At 38.4% G+C, this 13,061-nt stretch overlaps 1 protein-coding gene across 1 annotated transcript in view; it reads right to left on the bottom strand.

Moving 5' to 3' along the window:
- The window catches only part of ADCY8 (adenylate cyclase 8), a 131,236-nt gene that overhangs the window by 17,456 nt on the left and 100,719 nt on the right, over window positions 1–13,061 (bottom strand). Inside the window, 4 exon segments of the mRNA XM_056333347.1 lie at window positions 2,722–2,803; window positions 5,703–5,875; window positions 7,255–7,344; window positions 10,694–10,895. Coding sequence (XP_056189322.1) covers window positions 2,722–2,803; window positions 5,703–5,875; window positions 7,255–7,344; window positions 10,694–10,895 — 547 coding nt within the window.

The following is a 13,061-nucleotide window of genomic DNA, read 5'->3' as shown; positions in this document are numbered from 1 at the left end:
CTTCCTTTGCATGGAAAAGCCCCAGAAGCAGAGCAGCAAACCAGTCCATCGACACTTGCCTACAGCAGAACATGCATCTGGTGTAGGCAAGATCTAGACTTAGATCTACAATTTAAAAGAAATCAGAGAGGATTTTGCTCTCTGTTTTATAAGGCCCCTTTTTAGGTCTAACGGGGGTGGAGGCAGAGGAGGAACTGAGTCTGCTGTGGGTGGTTTTACTCCCTCTTTGCAATTTTTAACCCACCCACCCCTTTTCAAACCATGGCAGAAGGTTTTGCTCAGGGTTAAAAAGCTATTTTTTGTGTGTTTTCACTAGAGATTTATTTCTAGTACTGTATATGGTATTGTATTTTGATAAGATTTCAAGGGATAGTTTATCTTCATACAAAATGTTGACTGAACTCATTAAAAGATAAGCAGTAAATGAACACATCCTACAAAAGAATAAGTCTAGCCTCGAAGTTATCCACAACACTTCTTTCATGGTTCACAAGTTTACTTTGCAGAAACACTGCTGTAGAATGCATATTACTTGTGTTAAAAAGATGTGCTTTTAGATGAAATTGAATTTCTAAGAGGGACTTGGCCTATTTAGCCTGGTGTCACAAAACAGTAACACAACTACTTTTAATGATGGGTTTAGCACAAGAGATCCTTGGGGTTTATTGGCTGAAGTACAGGTCAAGATTTTAAGAAAGCTATGAGTCTAATTAGATGGTCCCCCCCAACGTTTTGGTTTTTTTTTTTTAATCTAACTTAAAATTCTGGATGCAAAAGTGGGGATTAACTTTAAATTACAATGGGTAAAAAATATTAGTTAGTTGTTCAGATACTGAAGTCCCATAAAACTAATCTTACAAAATAATGGTTTTTGTAAATCCACCTAGAATGAGGCAAGTTTTAAGATATTCTACTTTAGAATACTTCTGCAGTTTGTGAGAAGCAAAGCTGTGCTGGAGGACAGCTTTACTGGACTTAATGTGCTTCCCATCAGTTCAGACTATTGAAGAGATTTATGTGCTTTGGATTAAATTTATATGTATATATATTTGGTTAGCATTTATACAGAAACCTTTAGGTTAACTCTGTATTAAGAAATTAAACAATACAAGGAAATGTTTATGGGTACTACCATTGGATATTGTTAGATTGACAGAGTGGCCCTATGAATTGTTTGGGAGAACATGCAGGAGTTGGCACATCTCAGGGACCATTTCCAAGGGTAGTTTGAGTTCAGCCACCCAGTTTTATGGAAGAAAGAAGATTAATGGGGTGGAAAAAGACTCTGCTGTGCTAGCAGGCCTCTGGGCTGGAAAATACTCTTAAACACCCCAGATAAGGCTTTTGTAGAAGACAGAATTTACACTCAGAATTGTGATTCTGAAGAGCGTTGCCTGTATTCTGCCTAATCCTTGCTCTACCTAATCTCCTTCAGTGTTTTCTTAGTATTGACTCACACTTTCCCAACCCTTAGATTTGTATCTTTGCATATATTAAGAATCATTGCAATATGATAAGGCTTATCACAAATTTGGGATGTTCAGTTCTTATTTGTTGCATATTTTTCCTAAATGGGCTTTATGCCTTGGTAAAGATATGACAAAGTACATTGCCTTCAGTCATACTTAACTCTGGGCACAAACCACATTTCATCCCATGCTTCCCCTACTCACTCATTCATCATTTCCTCAAAAAGAACATAAAAAGGAAGAAAATGACTTGAATATTTAGGTTTTGCCTTCTTTTTTCTTTCCTATGGGAGCAACAGAGCCTATAGGTTACCCGCACAACTTAGAAAGTTATTGCAATATTCTAATGAAGTTCACAATTTTATCTTATTCATCACAGCAACATTCCTCTCTTATTGCCTCACTCAGATTAGAACTGAGAAATGAAAATCCTTAAGCAAGTTGAACGTGTAGGACAATGTCTGAAGGCAGTTGTGGTTGCTGTTTCCTTTAGTGCAGTGGCCCCATTTGCCTTCACGTGGATGGAAACTGCCTGAAGTCAGCATGCTGGACATGCAGCGGCCTAGAGGTTGCTGGTCAGAAGTACTGTGGAGAAAACACCCTTCTTTAGGTGGCTTTTAGTTAATGCATTTGCTGATTCAGGCTTAATTTGTCATACTTCACTCTCCCTGTGCACTGTGTATGGATTCTTGATATCCCCAGTTTCTCCCTTCCTTCTCCAGGATACCAACACTAAAGCTCTGAGGCCCCCAAATCCTGGTGAAAGAATTCTTGCAAGTGGTCCATGACCCACAGAAGTTAGTGTTTGTGCTTAACCACAAATGTTCCTCATTTCCTCAGATCTGTTGTTTTTTCCTCTATGAACATACTAAGCTATTTCATGGGAATTTTATTATTTACTGGTTTTTATTCCCTTTCTTCATTTGGGTTTTACGCCTACTCAAGTGCACTGAAGCAGTCAGATGCCACTGGAATGGTACATGTACCTAAGATAAATGAAGTCCCATTTGTTTCTTCAATTTCTATTAGAAAATGCAATATAACTTCCATATTGCTGAATATAATATTGCACAGAATGCTAGCCAGTGTCAGATGTGGGCTTTCTTTAATCAGATTCTGCACGGTTTATTAAATTGTTAAAGGTCATATGCTCAAGTGGATAAAAAGGCAGTTGGTATTTTGTAAGTAATTATTGTCACATCCTGTAATTGCAAGTGATATAGGGAATGGTTAAAGTAAATGTTTGCATTACCTGTTGACCATGATAAAATACGGCTAAAAGGAACATTGCCATCAGTAGTAAAGATGCCTCCTTTGTACCCAGGAAGTCTGTGCTGGAAAAAAAAAAAAATCCAAAGGAAAATACAGTTACCAATTTGTCAGTGTTGTAATTGTTCTTAAGTTTCATTTCATAATGTAGCCTGGTACTTTCTGTTGTTCTTTAAAAAATCCCCTTTGTTTGAAAAATTAACTTGGCTATAATTAGTTCAAGAGAACAGGAGTGCAATTGGAGTGCTCACTGTTTGGAGACAAATGTATGAAATAAATAAACTGTAGCCTGCAATTGGTACAGAGAAAGCTGATGATCTTTCTCTTTCAAATGTGATATACAAGCTGGGTGTCAGTCAGGCTCTTTCCTGGGAGCCTGGTAAACAGCTGTGACCACCACAGCCCCTGTGGAGTGCAGGAGGTGGAGGCTGGATGGGGAAAGGTTGACGCTGGAGCTGGGAAAGGGAAATTTCCAGACCGTGAAAATAAAAGCCCAGTGAATGGGTTTCGAGATAAAAGATAAACCAACCCCAAGGCAGGTGCTGACAGCTAAGTATCCCCCTATTGTGGGAAAGGTTTATAGAACATGACAGGTGAGTTAAGGAAGGTGTGGATCAGAGTGGAATAACAAAAATAGCCAACAGTAATTAGGACTGATTTTACTGAGCCACAAAAAGGAGTGCAGAGAAGAAATGCTTGCCCAACACAGGGGGAGTAGAGGAAACCCTTGCAGGCAGTAGGAAATCAAAGAAGATGAGCCAAGAAGGTACTGGCTGTATGAAATCTCTGAGATGCTATGTGCAGAACATGAAGCAAGCGTGATAAAATAAGGTGAAAGGGATCCAGAACAGTTAAAAGGGGTTTCAAATTTGAGGGAAAATTACAACTATGTGGAAAGATGAAAAAACTGAAGAAAGTGACTATCTATAGTATTAGAGATTTTTTAAAAGGCTTGTTTCCTAGGGGAAAAGACATAAATGAAGTTGTTGGGGAGCTGGTAGGGCCAATCTTATAGTAAAAGAAAAGCAAGAAAGAACTAAATCTGCAGGCGAATCAAACACGGATACTTGGCAATTATCTTTTTGAAGGGAGATGAAGAAATATGAGGAGATGGTTAAGAGGTCCTTAAAGCCTGAAGCTGTGAAAAAAAGTTAATAAAGGAGTAAACAAGGAGAGGAAGTTGGAAGAGACTTTGGGACACTCTTCTGCCTGCCTTGAGATCTAAGAATAAAGCAAAGTCCTGACCCTGAATCCACTTTCTGTAGTAATTTAAAAATAAGATCAGATGATACTTGTCAGAGGAGGACTCTGATGACAGAGAAGTTAGAAAGAGCAGAGCCTGATGGAGACTAAATCAAAAGGAAACTTTTGTGTGAGACAGCTAACTGAACTGACTTTGTGGGCCTAATACAGAATTTACTGTGAGGAAATGTGCCCCTAATGGGATGAGTCATCAGTATAGAGCAAAAGACAGGCAGGAAGCATCTTTGCCATCTGCAAATATTTTGGAATTCAAATGTTTCCCATGTTGATGTTGTCTGAAGTACAACCTCCCTAAGATTTCATTCCAGAAAGACCCTTTGTACAGTGGCTAAAGGCAACAGCCTCAAAGATCTTGTAATGCATCTGTTACTGCACTTTCTGGTAATGTAGCTATAGCCACAAATATATGAGCTAGATGGGCTTCACAGGGAATTGCAAAACCTTTTAATCAACTAGTTGGTATAACTAAGAAAACAAATAAGTGTTCCTGATGTCAGAGCTGAAGTTTGGACCCTTGTCCTGAGTGTGGAGCATCTCGGCTCAGTTCCCTATGTCCTGGGCTGTTGGCTGCTCTAGAAGATATTCCTGGCTCTTTCTTACCCTTCTGTGATGAAAGTCACTAGATAGTTTCATTGACACAGGGAATAGAAACTACTCGAAGTTCTCTAAGATTTTCATACAAGGGACAACCTTTCTTTACCATGCTTGATTAGTGACAAAAATTAAAGAATGATAATAATTTCTACATCCAGGTACTTAGCCAAAGTATTGCTTACTGCCATTTGTCATATTTGCTGGGGTCTGCTGTGAATATGCTCTGTCATATCATTAGTCTATAAGTGGACAACTAGCATTAGAAAAAGGAATTGAATCCCAAATCTTTAGTACCTTGGTACCATAGGAAGCTAGCAAGGAAAGATAAGCATGCAGAGCCTTACTATGCATAAAGAGATGGCTGTTATGAGAACTAATTGTACCGCAGATCCATGCTTTGCTGTCATTCTGAGGATCTTCATCTGGAAGGCACTTACAAGCACAAGCAACTGCAATACTAAATTGGTCAAGTATCAAAGGCTGAAGAAGTGTTTTTCTGAATGAGCTAAATCGCTGCTGCTGTAGATTCAGTTACTGCTATACTTAGCGCACCTCTAACTCTGAAAATTAGTGTGGCTCTTCTGTCCTCCTCTTCACCTCCTCTCACTGGGAAGAAAGCCTGGGAGGAGGAGTCTGTCCTTCAAATGTACTCCTTCAAAATGGGATCATGCCTGTATTCCTTATATCTTTTACAACTGCACATCATAGTTTGGATTTTATTCAGTTAAACACCTGCCCCTGAAAAATCAATTCACTCTGGTTTTCTTAAATTGAGGTGGGAGTTTCAATCAGTATCTCTGGAGTTTTCAGGAACAGAAGCAACCAATGTATATGCACTGTAATGCATACTTTTAGCAACATGGGTAGGCTCTGGGAGACAAAAAAGACAAACCCTGCTCGATATTTAACTGTCCTCATGGAATGAACATCTTAATAAAAAGGCCTGAGAAAGAATCACATTATAAACCTTTTTGGATTAGTCATTGCCTCTTGCAACCATCACTCCATACTTAACTATGGTGTTATCCAACACATGTATGCTCTGGCAAGACTTGACGCATTACCTTATTAAAAAGCATTTCCTAAAAGGGGGCTGTGAACACTTACTCTCCATTGTGGTTAAAGTTGTCGTATTGCAGAAAAAGGGAAGCATAAATGGTCTCAGTCAGCAGAGAATAGATCGCAATCATGATGAGAAGTACTGCCAGCTTCAGGACAGAGTTGAGACGAAGAAAGACTGCACACGTCACCATTGCCAGCACACCAGTGAAGACAAAATACTGAATAGAAAACAGCACTGGTTACTTTCAGTGATCAGTGACTACATACTAACTCCAAAAATATCTACCTAAATGATCAAGTGATCAGAAGCATAAACCAAGTTGCTCTGGATTTCAGTGCTCAGCTAAGTCTTCTTAGGGCACAGGCACTTTGAAAAGAAAGCTTTTGCTAAAATAGAATGTGAAATCATAAATTCTCTGCTTTGAATGGCACCTCCGTGTTAGCAGAAATCCTCATTTGTGGCTTCATGGCATTTCTGTTGTATTAGAAGGGAAAGGGCATCCTGTATAATTAAAAGAGGAAAGGGATAGACACTACATGTACTAGTTTGCTAACGCAAAGTTAACTGAGAGAAAATAATTTATATTCCTTTGGATTCTGAACTTCCACAAGACCCACATTAATCAGGATGGGAGTATTCCTGCTTTAATCCTTTTCCCATGCTACTTGAAGAGAGGATAAAGCCATAGCAGTTCGTTGTTTGGGAGTTTTTTTGTTTGTTTGTTTGGTTGGTTTGTTTTTTAATATTGCAGGTCTAGCTTAGTTAAATTATTCTCTTAAAATGTGATGCCTGGAAATTTTATTCATATCTAATTTTCCAATCTCTTCATTGTTTCATTTTTCTCAATGATTAGTCATCTGTCAAATGCAATCCATGCAGCTGATACTGGATATAGAGAGACAATCATGGCCATGAGCTGTTCAGATTTAAAATAGCAACATCAACACCACAGTCCAAATGTAGTTTAAATTGACTTCTATCATACAGCTTTAGGAGAGAGAGAATTTATTTCTCTGAGTACAGCTTTTCTTTAATGCAGTTCCTCTGTAGGAAAGTCTGCATCCCTGAAATCTGCAGCATGCTGCTGGCAGTATCATGACACTGCCATATGACTTTCTAAGGAACATACTTCTTTTATCTACACATGACCAACACAATGATTTTGTTGCCTGCTTGCTCACCATAAAGAAGATTATTTTTTTTTGCTCCAAATGCAAATTTAAAATAACTACAGCAGAGTGACTGCTGGTTTTGCTATTTGAGAAGTATTAGTCTCCATTAGCTTTATATGAATTAAGAAGTGTGTTTTATTGCACTGGCTTTGCTGAATGATTGCTGGATGTGTTTCCAGCATAAAGGTTCTGTAAGAAGTTCAAAGGTTAAAAATTGTTTGTAATGTCCCATTAGACCATAAGATTGATTCCTTCTGTAACCAGCCTCTGCTTTTTCTATCAGCATATGGACAGATGAAAAAATTCAGTTTCACGGAGTTGTGGAGGCACCTGACTCCACTACCAGGTCGTTGATCCCAGGTAGTGGTTGCTATGTAACCTTTGTGGATCCGTGCCTCAGATTCAAAAATACCCTCACAAATACCTCAGGACAGGAACAGATGTCCGTAAAAGATGCAGATGAATTGAATGTCTGGTTCTTCAAGGCTACTGGTTTGTCAAAATCACACCATAGCTGTGAAGAAAGAAAACAAAATCACGTCTATATTGTGCACTGGTGACTACGTGCTTGTGTGGCTGGCTGACCAGGTTCAGGGAGGGAACTGGCTGGCCTCCCGTTCTCCATGGCAGCTCCCCAACTGGCTCCAAGGACTAAATGAACAGTAAGAAGACATACTGTAGAGATGAAATGGAAAGAGGGGAGCTATTCATGCTACAGACATTCAGCATCTGAGTAGCCTTGTCATGCTGTCTTGTTGCCAAAGGGGAAAAATGAACTCCTCTGAGACTTTCAGAGGACTGATACTGGACTCTCAAGGATTACCCTCTCAAAATGTTTATTCTTTGCTGTGAACTATAGGGAAAACTATTAAACTGAGAACATAACATCAGACTGCACTTGTTTGCAGGCAGTTTTTTTCTGCTGCGTTGCTATGGACAGTGCTATCATTCTAGATGTGGGATGTGGCATTATGCAGAACTGACTTGGGCCAAAAGAGAATATGGTCCCAGAATGGCAACTGTGATGCCTGGAATGGAAGGGAATGAAAATTCATTTATGATACAATGGTTTTGAGAATGTAATACTGCCTTTTGCTGTTATGACCTGCATTAATTTTGATGGTATTTCAAACCAGGTATATTAAATATAAAAAAAGAGTAGTGTTGAATTGCAATACATCATGGTCTTAAAACACAGGAAAATAATTATTAATGGCTTCATATTTTGACAGTTAAAACAGATAGAGTCTCCTGTTACGTATATTAATCCACTCTGGATATTTATACTATGTCGTTTCATCAGCCCAGTATGTGCAAGCTAGTTCCCCTGTCTTTCTCTCCAACACAGTTAGAGAATTTGTTTAATGAAGCCCTATGTCTTATAATTAAATTCTAATGAATTTTGAACTTGGAAGTCTCTTGTTTATTGTTTCAGCTATTCAGTCATGTCTGTAACGCAGCAATATTATCTAGGTTGTGCAGTCCTCTGTGATAACAGAGAAATGGTACCTCCTGAAAGTTTGTGAGGTGTACAGCACACCTCTGCAGGGCAAAGTGCCATGAGAACCTCTCCGAGCATCTTTTTTAACAGACCTTCAGTATCAGAAACTTTTTTCTAATTTTGTAACAATGAGAATGCACTTGATGTAATGAACCACAAGACTCATTTGCCCCCCTGGTGAAGCCAAAGACTTGTAGCTTTTGTTAGAAAGCATCTGAGGCTTAGTCCCCTCCAGCTGGGTGCATTTGAACTCAGTGGACACATACAGCTGCAAGGCTGAGCTCCATTACTTGTTCTTAAATGCATGCATGTCCCTCCTGAGCAAACTGTTATTATGGCAGAATTTTGACATATAAAATAATGACGTTATATGAATGTTGTGATTTCCTGTAGAGGTCAGGACTTGGTGACTCAAGTCATTGATGTTCTAAATATATGACAAAAAATATAACTGTTTACTGCTTTATAGAAACCCACTGGTATGACAGTAAAAAGAATTATATTTCTTTTGACCGTTTTTGGATTAGCCATCCCACAAGATTAGAGTAGACACAATATTACAAAACAATCCACAACAAGTCAGGGGAAAATCTCATTGTTGTTGTATCCATAGCAAATTGGGTATGGGTAGCCTGTTAGAGATATCTTGTTTCAAGAGCAAGATTAATTCTACCAAAATCTTTCCTGACAGATATTTGTCATACATGATTCAAAACCCTCTAAATTATGCAACATTCCTTAGTGATCTATCCTATAACATACCACGGTCCATATCTTCAGAAAGTTTTCAGCCCTATTGAACTGATAAAAATGATAAAATTGAAATGATAAAAATCATTTACCCTATTCATATTTCCTCTGTAAGAAAAGCTATCAGTGGCTACATTCTTCTTTCTCCAAGTAATTCTCCTATCAGTGACTGCATAGTATCACTACAAAACCCAGACAGATGCTGAGTACTTGCACATTGGCAACCTAAATCAAATCATGGAAGAGCAGCAATAGAATGTAATAAATATCTTACATCTGTTAGCAAAAGACAAGGCAAACCCTTGAAGTATCAGAGTTCAGCATACTTATTACAATGATATAATCATGATTGCTATTAATTATTACAGGGCGATTATTGTTGCTGTTGTTATTACTGATAGTTGTTAACAGTTGCTATTGTTATTACTGTCACTAAATGGTTTCCTGGTCTCATTATAGAAGGGGATAAATATTTGCAATGAACAAAGTTCATATGAAAAAGCACTGCTACATCCATAGCCAAAAAGTGCCCTACAAGAGGAAAGAGTGATGGCAATGTTACTTTTAATCTATCGGTGACATATTTACCTTCCTCTTGGCTCAGGCTTCAACACCTGCCAGGTTGTCTGATGTGATAATCTGCCTGATTCATGCAAACCTCTCTCATATTTCTGAATACATCAGGATAATCAGAGCTCTATTGTATTTGCATACAAGACCCCCCCTCTTTCACCCTGTGACATTGCATAGAGCCAGCCCCACAGTATTCAATCAGCAATATTTTAATTTAACCACAGCTGTGAAGCAAAGCCTGGTACATGCCTTTCCTCACAGATACACTGATAAACTTTGCTTTAGATTTGTCACACTTTAGAGTCTTAGTGGAGATGTGTAAATTAGGAGCCGAATCAGACTAAACTCAACTCCCTGTGTGGGCAGTGGAAGAGAAAAATATCTTTATTGGGTCCAGTATGATCGAACCACATCTTTGGGGATGCCTGTTTTTCTGCACTGACTGTAAAGAAAGTTGAGAGTGACTGTGCCCATGGTTTAGTACTTCAGCTAAGGTGAATCTGGGCCAAAAGGGTTTGTCAAACCTCAAAATGAGCAAGACAAGATATGTTTAGAATTTACACTTTTAAAGTTGTTTTTACATGCTGTGGTTACTGGTTCAGCTTAACCTGCTCTGTCCTTTGAAGGTTTTTTCTGGGTTCCTTGACACTTCTAATCTTTTTTAGCAATATAATGAATGGGAGAACCGTGAGATGAGGACTTAATATCTTTAAGCGTTACTTGGATTGACAGTCTGTAAGAAAGTATATCAGCATGTCAGAAAATCACAAATGGTTCTTAAAGCGTAGATATATTGAACAGAAAGTAGTGAAAGGGTTTTAAAAATAGATGATAGTCATGAGGGAGAAATAATTAGATATTTCAGAAATACACGGTTTAAGCAACAAATTGAAGTCCTAAAGCTGTGGCACTTTGCCTTTTTTTATATTGAAATCATAGCTGGCTTATAAACACATTAGTTACCAAGTCCTGTAGCAAGCTTAATAATTCATAAATCATCTTTTCCTATATAATATTCCCTGGTTCCCTGCAAGCTTACAATATTGATGATGGCTCCAAGAAAATTAATCAGAATAGATGCAAATATAATGACATTCCTGGCCAGGTAGGTCTCATTAATCCAGCAGCAAGTTTTCCGGAGCGTTAAGGGTAAACATTTGTAATCCTCTGCCGTAGTGATTAGCACAAGAGCGGAGTGCAGCATAATCAGAATAGAAAATTGAATGACCATTGGTATCACCCTGGGAAGGAAAAGAAAAAAAAAAGAGAACCCAGAGTTAAACCTTAACACAATACCACTGCTAATAAAAATAAATGGTTAAAGTTAAGACTAGGAAAAATCAGTTGTCATAAATCTGAGAGAATCTAGGAAAAAACCCCAGAGAAAGCAAGGATTTGTTCATGTTCCATCGATCTGCCATAGCTTCACATGGTTTCTTGCTGAGAAACGGCTGTTAAAGCCAAGCAGCCAGGGAAATCATTGCCAGTGCCTCTGCTGATATAGGTCTGAGTGGCAGGAATGTCCTTTCTTTTGGGACTCAGTTGTCCTGTAAGTTCCTTTCAGAGAAAATCTACTCAGCTTGTAGGAGCCTGATGCCCCTTTAGTATGAGCTTGTTCCCACTCTAGCAGACCAGTTTTGGGGCAGTTTAGCAGAGTGCTAATTTGTTTAGAGCACAATGCAGGTGGCTTAACCTCATACTATACTGAGGGTCATGGGGGCCAAAGTGAGTACAGTAATGCAGCCCGCTTTCTGGAGTGAATCTGGATATAATAATTGCAGAAAGGCAAGATTCCCCTCATTTTAGTTCTTAGTGGGTCAACTGCAGATAAGAATCCCATTGGTTTCTAAAAACAGTGAAAGAAATGATCTACTGTTTTCATGGAAGTCCTTTATAATATAAAGCATTTGAAAAGGTGTTCTATTATCCAAACATGTTTAAATAGAACATGGCGTTTGGCATACCCTATAAACTTTGCTCTTGCAAATGTGATCCTTAATCAAGTACTGTTAAGTGTGTACATGGAATAGACTGTTCAATTCCTTTAAACAAACCATTGAGACCTGTAATTTATTCTAGTCCAATTTTCATGATCTTTTTCTAAATTTATTCCTTTCTCTTGCTTAAAATTGGGACCTGAAGTCAATCAAGTAACCCACATGGTTGGGAAATGCAGTAAATTGTTTTACTTCACTGAGAAGAAAGCACTCAGCCATTCACAAGTCAAGAATTTTTTTGTTCCCATTTGTGCCAGTCATTGTCTTTCTATGTCTCTTTTCCCAATGATCAAACCGACTCAAACCAGAAGTAACTAACTCCACTGCTCCTGCAAACATCTCCCATATTCCCTCTGCTTTCCCTTGCCTTTTTGTTATAAGGAGAACGATTAAACCTGAGGCTTTGAATTAAGTAGTTAAAATTTCTAGTAACTTAGTTGTGTATGTGCCAGCATACTACAGTGATTTAATCATCATGTCTCACATTAAAAAAAAAACAAACCACCTTTGAAGTGGACTATCAGGGTGCTCCAGGGATACTTCCGCACTTTCAGGCACATGAATGTAGGTAAGCTGTACTCGGCTCACTAAGCCTTCTGTAAACATATGTTTTGTCTTATTGAAAATATGAACTTTCATATTTTGCTACATATCACCTAACCCTCTTCTCTGTGGGCAGGGTGCAATGCTATTTGTATACTTGTGCCCTACAGCAAGACAAATTTAAGGATTTAAGATAGGAATAGAAGTGAAAATATCAACGTATCTTTTCTTTCCTTGTTTTTCAGTAGTTCAGCCAGATCAGCTCCCTGAATCTGAATGGACTGTATCCCTACCTACCTGAAATTCTCCTCAATTTCAGACTATCCAGATTTGGTGTTAGGAAAGCAAATCCTAAATTTATACAAATCTGAATTCAAATCTGTGGTTTGAGCCCATTAAATTCACTAAACCTTTTGCTCTAGAAAGCTTCACCATAAGCTAATAGGTATATAGGCAGTCAGAAGAGGAAACTACACTGAGATAACGACAGGCGAGGATACATGGACATAGGAGGACAAGCTTGAGAAACAGTCTGTGCTGGAACTGGCATTTCTTAGCTCTGCCGTATTTGCAGCTGATGGATGGAGTCCAAAATATTTGCACCAGGGGATCACCAAAGATGCACTGGGCAGTTTTTGTGAAAACTTTTGAGTATGTCTTCCTCACAGTACTGATGTTTGTAGAAAATATCTTGAGAAAACAGGATAAAATAAAATGTTTATGTTCACTGGGAAATGTTCTTTTGGAAAAGAGTAGGCAGAAGTCAGATTATACATGCGGAAATGTTGGTCATGTTGAGGGAAAAGACATAAATAACATGAGGTACAGGTGTCAAAGTGAAAGAGATTTAAGTGCAGAACTGTACTC

This window comes from Falco biarmicus, chromosome 3 (genome assembly GCF_023638135.1).
Source record: "Falco biarmicus isolate bFalBia1 chromosome 3, bFalBia1.pri, whole genome shotgun sequence".
Taxonomy (NCBI): domain Eukaryota; kingdom Metazoa; phylum Chordata; class Aves; order Falconiformes; family Falconidae; genus Falco; species Falco biarmicus.
Note: the sequence above shows the minus strand (reverse complement) of the source record. Positions and strands in the feature narration are given on the sequence as shown.